This window comes from Cebus imitator, unplaced genomic scaffold (genome assembly GCF_001604975.1).
Source record: "Cebus imitator isolate Cc_AM_T3 unplaced genomic scaffold, Cebus_imitator-1.0 Scaffold435, whole genome shotgun sequence".
NCBI classification, from domain to species: domain Eukaryota; kingdom Metazoa; phylum Chordata; class Mammalia; order Primates; family Cebidae; genus Cebus; species Cebus imitator.
In genome coordinates, this window is record NW_016107750.1 from 1492787 (window position 1) to 1499002 (window position 6216).

Sequence of the window (6216 nt, forward strand, 5' to 3'; positions counted from 1 at the left end):
AAAAAAAAAAAAAAAAAAAAAAAAAAAAAAAAAAAAAAAAAAAAAAAAAAAAAAAATCACTGAATTGTACATTTGAAATGAGTGGCTGTATACTATTTGGAATGTGAATTATCTCTCAATAAAGCTGTTATCAAATTAAAAAACAAAATCAGAAGTACCACCAGATACTTACAGGGATTCCTAAAAGCTGAGGATCCACAGGCTGACGAAAAGGAAGGGATTCTGGATCCTGACGGTAAAGTGCCTCCAATGTTGGCATCAGTGCCTGTCGTAGTTCTTCTGGTTTGAAAACTTTGGGAAAAAAAGTATATCTGAAATTAGTTATCAATTAATCAAAAGAAGTTTTAAAAACCATTGAGGTTGAAGCTCTAAAAGCATCTCAAGAATCAACACAAAATTAACTACTCTGTCCCCATGGAAATATCACTAAGGGCTTAATTACTGATTCTAAGTGCTGCTCTGCTTCAGGCAGCTCCTAAAAAGTGTGCCTTATCACCTTTAAACACCCTTCACCCTCAGCTTAACTTTTCAGTCACAAATTCAGCGAAGACAGATTTGGTCAATTAGAAACAGAATCCAAAGGTTTCTAAAAATTTATGAAGAGACTTTGCTAAATGAGAGTCCACAGGGCCAGGAACAGTGGCTTGTGTCTATAATCCCAGCACTTTGGCAGGCTGAAGTGGGCGGATCACTTTGAGGACGGAAGTTTCAGCCTGGCCAACATAGTGAAACCTTGTCTCTACTAAAAATACAAAAAAATATAGTTGGATGTGGTGGTACGCTATTCTCAACTACTCAGGAAGCTGAGGCAAGAGAACTGTTTGAACTTGGGAGTCAGATGTTGCAGTGAGCTGAGATTGCGCCACTACACTCCAGTCTGGGAAACAGGATGAGACCCTATCTCCAAAAAAAAGAAAAAAAAAAAATTAAATGAGACAATGTGGGTACTTAGCACACAAGAGGTAAATGATAAATGCTATTATTATTGCTAGTCTTTCCTGTATTTTAGTCAAGGCTATTTACAAACATTTCTCTTTTGAGAAAGATAATTTTTTGTTTTTTTTGAGAGAAGTCTCACTCTGTTGCTCAGGTTGGAGTGCGGTGGCGCGATCTCGGCTCACTGCAACCTCCGCCTCCCAGGTTCAAATGATTCTCCTGCGTCAGTCTCCTGTGTAGCTGGGATTACAGGCATGCGCCACCACACCTGGCTAATTTTTGTATTTTTGGTAGAGACAAAGTTTCACCGTGTTGGTCAGGCTGGTCTCCAATTCCTGACCTCAAAGTGATCCGCCCACCTCAGCCTCCCAAAGTGCTGGGATTACAGGTGCGAGCCACCGTGCCTGGCCAAAGAGAACGTTTTTAGAGGGTGCTAACCAAGGAACTCTGAAGAAATGAGGGGAATGACTAACTCAAAGGTTGCTGCAAGTGAATATAACTTAAAAAAAAAAAAGAAGAAAAGAAAAGAAAAAAAATATTAGTAACAATGAAGAGACCAGGCCCAGGGCTTCAAGGTTAATGAAATCACATTAATGGCAACTTCTGAGGCCCAAGAGGCATGATCGCAATTCTGCCTTGGGTCTTTGGTTTCTTCAGCTACTTCTAGAACCAACAGCCTAAGAGACTCAACTCTTTTTCTTTGACTGTCCCGGAGCTGGAGATGACTGGGTAGCTGAAGTACTTGACTGGTCTTCCTCCTCTTTTATTTCAGTTTTTGATTCAGTGCCTCTCTCTTCTGTTTCTGTAGGTTCCACTTTACAGTCATCTACTTTAGACTGAAAGAAAAGGTAAGGGTTTTTAGTATTCCAAAAATATCTACTTGGGAATCAAGAAAATCACTATCATTCATTACATCATTTACTCTCCCCTATGGATGTAATCTCACCACCCTTTCTCATGCCATGAGATGTAATTATCAAAATATTCTGCAGTATTTTTTAAAAATTGGGTTCCCAGACTGAGGTCCTAACCACATCAAATAGTAACTGCCCTACTCTCACCTCCGTAATATCCTCCGGCTGAGTATCTGCTGGTTCTGGTTGATCCACCTCCATTTTAGCCTCCATTTTCATTTCCTGGGAAGGTTGCTTCTCAGGAATGGTCTGAGAATTCACTTCTGTGCTACTGGTAGATGGAGGGTTTGATACCTGTCCTTCAATACTTACAGCTGGCTGGGAAAGCTAGGCAGAAAAAAAGGGGAGTGGGTGAGACACATACACAGAGTTTGCCAATGATACAATCTGAGTGTAAGGTAAGCAACAGGACAGCAGAATTAAACACATTTCTTGGCTTATATTCATTCATGGCGCCTTCATTTGCCTGCTCATTTCACCTCCTTTAATTATGCTTAAGAACAGGAGAATTAAGACTTGTAAATACTGGCTAGCTGGGTGTACATCCAACAGCCAGCAACTATTTCACTGATAACTATCATTCTCTGGCCGTGTGGGGGTTTCAAAGATGTCTGCTTCAGAGGAGCTCACATTTATACAAAAATGGGATGAAAGAAAATAACAAAACTGGCTATCTTTTTTGTTTTTACCTTCTCATTACATAAAGTTTCAAACATACAGAAAAAGAGAATAAATACAATGATGTCCGACAGAGTGGCTGTTTTGAATTACTAGATTCTAATGAGGTAACTGGCAATCCCTATCATCTTCCTAAGTCTTAAGAAACCTCTTAATGAGAAGTCAGTATTTTCTGGAACTACCCTTGATTTTATAAAGAATAAAATCAATCAGATCTACTGGTTCCTCTTTCTGTTCTTCCTTGTCTGTCAGAGGCCACGATGAACCAGCCATCCATCAACTACAGTATTTTATAAAATGGCTGTGACACATGGGATTTCTCAGTTCAAACTACTGAGAACTAATATATTACTATCGATATCAAAGTAGAAGCTGCTAAACCATTAACAAAAAGAGTTCTATTAATAAGGACTCAACTATTATGTGAGAATTTGGATTTTTATTATATGCATAATCAACTTCTCACAAGTGAGCTACAGGTTGTTCTGGGTCTGTAATTCTCTCATCTTAGATGATTTTTTAATTTTGGATAGGGCCACAGGGACTCATAAATCTGAGATTTTTTTTTTTTTTAAGACAGAGTTTTGCTGTGGCTTAGGCTGGAGTGCAGTGGGTGCCACCTTGATCACTGCAACCTCCAACGCCTCCCAGGTTTAAGCAATTTTCTTGCCTTAGTCCCCCAAGGAGCTGGGATTACAGGCACCCGCTAACATATCTGTCTAAATTTTGTATTTTTTGTAGAGACGGGGTTTCACCATGTTGGCCAGGCTGGTCTTGAACTCCTGACCTCAAGTGATCTGCCCGTCGTGGCCTGCCAAAGTGCTGGGGTTACAGGTGTAATCCACCACGCCTGCCCGACTCTAGAATTTTAAAATTCAGTCTCTTAAGTTTTACAGCTCAAACTGTTTGAAAAAAATTCTTTAAATATATGTCATATTTATATACTGCACTAAATAATATGCTAAATAAGGAAGAGGACTGTGTCCCCTTGTCATACCTCTTTACATACCTTCAACCTCAGAGTACAACACGTAACATAATGGTCAAAGTCAGATCTAAATAAAATCTTTATGATCCTGTTACAATAGGTCCTATCACAGGAAGGCAAAACGAGATAAGAAAGTCCCTAATGAAAAAGAGATTACATTCTACTTGTGGAGAAAACAGTAAGCGATAAAATAAAAGAGAATAATAGAAACGGCCCAGAAGTAATATAATACTACAGTGTAATTCTAATGATTCTGCCTAAGTCCAAATCTCTACTTACTGGAGTTGCAGGCTGTGGAGGAAGCAGCGGTGCTGTTGGGGTGGGAACAGAGGCTGCTGTGCTCTGCTGTGAGCGAGGCTGCTGCTGGGACTGGTCAGCTGAAGGAGCAGCAGGAAGTGAAGACTGCACTTGTGGGGTAAGTTGTGTTGTTGGTGGTGTAGGTGTCTGCCTTGGAGGGGGATGTAAAGCCTGGGACTGTGGCCCAGATGGCATGGCAGGAGGCGTGGGAACAGGCGCTGGAATTGCTGTTGCTGGTGGCTGCTGCGCCCCTATGCTTGGGGGAGTATGGTGGGGGGTAGGGGTACGACTAGGTACAGGTGAGGGGGAATTCTGATGCAGAGCTGGTTGAGGAAGCTGGGGACAGTGAATGTGGCTCCCCTGAGACCCTGGAGGCATTATAGGAGAGTTCACTGGGCAGGAAGAACTAGACATTTGTGCCTGTTAAAAAAACATAACAAGATAGCAATTCAAAACAGAAGGAAATATTTACACAGGCATGTTATTTGCATTTAGGACACAAACTGATTAAACAAACAGTAGCAATGTGTCTATTTCATAATGTGTAAAAATCCTATTACTGGGAATATATCTTTGGACAGCACCATCAATAGAGTACTTAACTAAAGAGACTTCACACCATTCAGCAGAATGGCCTTAGCCACTGCAGAAAAATGGCAGAATTGAGTGCATAGTGCTCTCTTCAGCCAGAGTTCCTTCTGTGCTCTAGTAAATTCTAAGATTTTACTTTAAAAGTGTTCACTACAAAAAAAATTAAAACCATCCATTTATTTCCTAATTTGTAACACCACCATTGCTACGTCATAGAATAATCTCTTCATGTTCTGAATGCCCTAAGTACAAAATTGTTATTTTTTAAAGAATCATCTGTTTTCAGCCATTATTTGCTCCCACTCTTTCCTATAAAAACCTAAGTCAAGAGAAGTTTCAAGAATCGAAAATAAGTTTAAAAAAAAAAAAATCCACTTATAAGACATACTTGAGACACTGGAGCTTGACCGCTGGACGGAGCCAAAGGCATATTTGTTACATTCATTCCCTGTGATGGGAACTGAGTCTGAGGAAGGAACTGGCTCTGGCTGGAAGGCTGCTGCATACGAGGCCCATAGCCCATAGGCTGCAAAAAACCAGAGAGCACCAAACTATTCATTCTACTAGAACTGAAATCATCAAATGCTCCTAATGTCAGGCTTATTAAGCAGAGAAAAGTCAAAGACAGGAGTATAGGTGAAAAGGGCTGGAGAAGAATAGGAAGAAAGTTGTGGAACAACTGACTCTTGTGCCAAGATAAACGGGGATAGCCTCACAGCTTACCTAGGTCTATTCTCAAGTAATAGTAAGGATGCGACAAACACACATTATCTTGGTATGCAAATATACCTAGCACTCTAACAAGGATAGCAGGCAACTTTCTTTGCATGCTCTAAGTGAGGAGAGTGAATCACAATTTCATGAGCTCACGTCAGTGATGTAGTAATAGCACAAATTCTAAGACTCATGATATGTAAAAACAAAATCTTACAAGTTGTGGCACAATCTGGTAGCATTCACAGTCCACAAATGCTCTAGGATTGTTACACTTCTAAAATTACCCTACATGAATCCAGGCCTTAAAGAAAGAAATCTGTAGTACCAAAGGCCAGCCAAAAACTTCTTAAGCTGAGGACATCCGTCTTACAGGTTGAAATAAAGGACAGAACTCCTTGTTAAAAACGGCAGATTAGTGAGAAGTAGTAATGCTCAGGAACCCCTCAAAGGCTGAAGTATCAGAGGCACCAGCTAACTCGAAAGGGCAGCGGAAGGGTTGGGGTCAGTGTGAAGCGATGGACTGGTTAAGACTTCGCCTAAGGAGCAGGAGATGCCTAGTCTTTCTTCTCCAGTCTCAAGAACCAGTCAAACACATCATCACCCTTGCAAAAGACAGACAGTTCTCTGCCTGGAGAAGGGAAGACAGACATCAGGGATGAGAACTGACTGTGAAAATGCATGAAGGCCACTAAACATTGAGATTCCAGGCATAAGGGCCTGGCTGTTTTTATTTTTTGGTCAGCTTTCTAGTAGGGCTAAATACATTAAAATTACAGAAGAATTACAGAAAAACTAAGAGTTATGGTCTGTTTAAATGACTGTGAGAATTTACAAAGCAGGAACAAACAGGATTTTCAAAATACCAGGTAAAGGCCAAAGAGATTAACCCAAAGATGACAAACTAACCGGGTTGAGAGCTCCAGGCTGAGCCAACTGTCCATGGTGCTGAAGAGGAGGGGTTTGCCGGGGTACAATGGGGGGCTGGGCCATGCTCATCTGGCCAAATTGATTCAAACCTGTGAATATGCACAAAACATTAGATCTGAATGCCTTTGTGAAATTGAAGAATAAAATAATTCTTTTTTTTTTTTTTTT

At 40.6% G+C, this 6216-nt stretch overlaps 1 protein-coding gene across 2 annotated transcripts in view; it reads right to left on the bottom strand.

Moving 5' to 3' along the window:
- Positions 1–6216, bottom strand: part of EP300 (E1A binding protein p300) — an 87066-nt gene that overhangs the window by 23797 nt on the left and 57053 nt on the right. For both annotated transcript variants that reach the window (XM_037731986.1, XM_017510362.2), the window contains 6 exons: positions 6028–6137; positions 4793–4930; positions 3796–4233; positions 1998–2177; positions 1628–1772; positions 173–291 (listed from right to left, as the gene is read on the bottom strand). In XM_037731986.1, the coding sequence (XP_037587914.1) occupies positions 173–291; positions 1628–1772; positions 1998–2177; positions 3796–4233; positions 4793–4930; positions 6028–6137 (1130 nt within the window). The remainder of the gene's footprint in view (positions 1–172; positions 292–1627; positions 1773–1997; positions 2178–3795; positions 4234–4792; positions 4931–6027; positions 6138–6216) is intronic.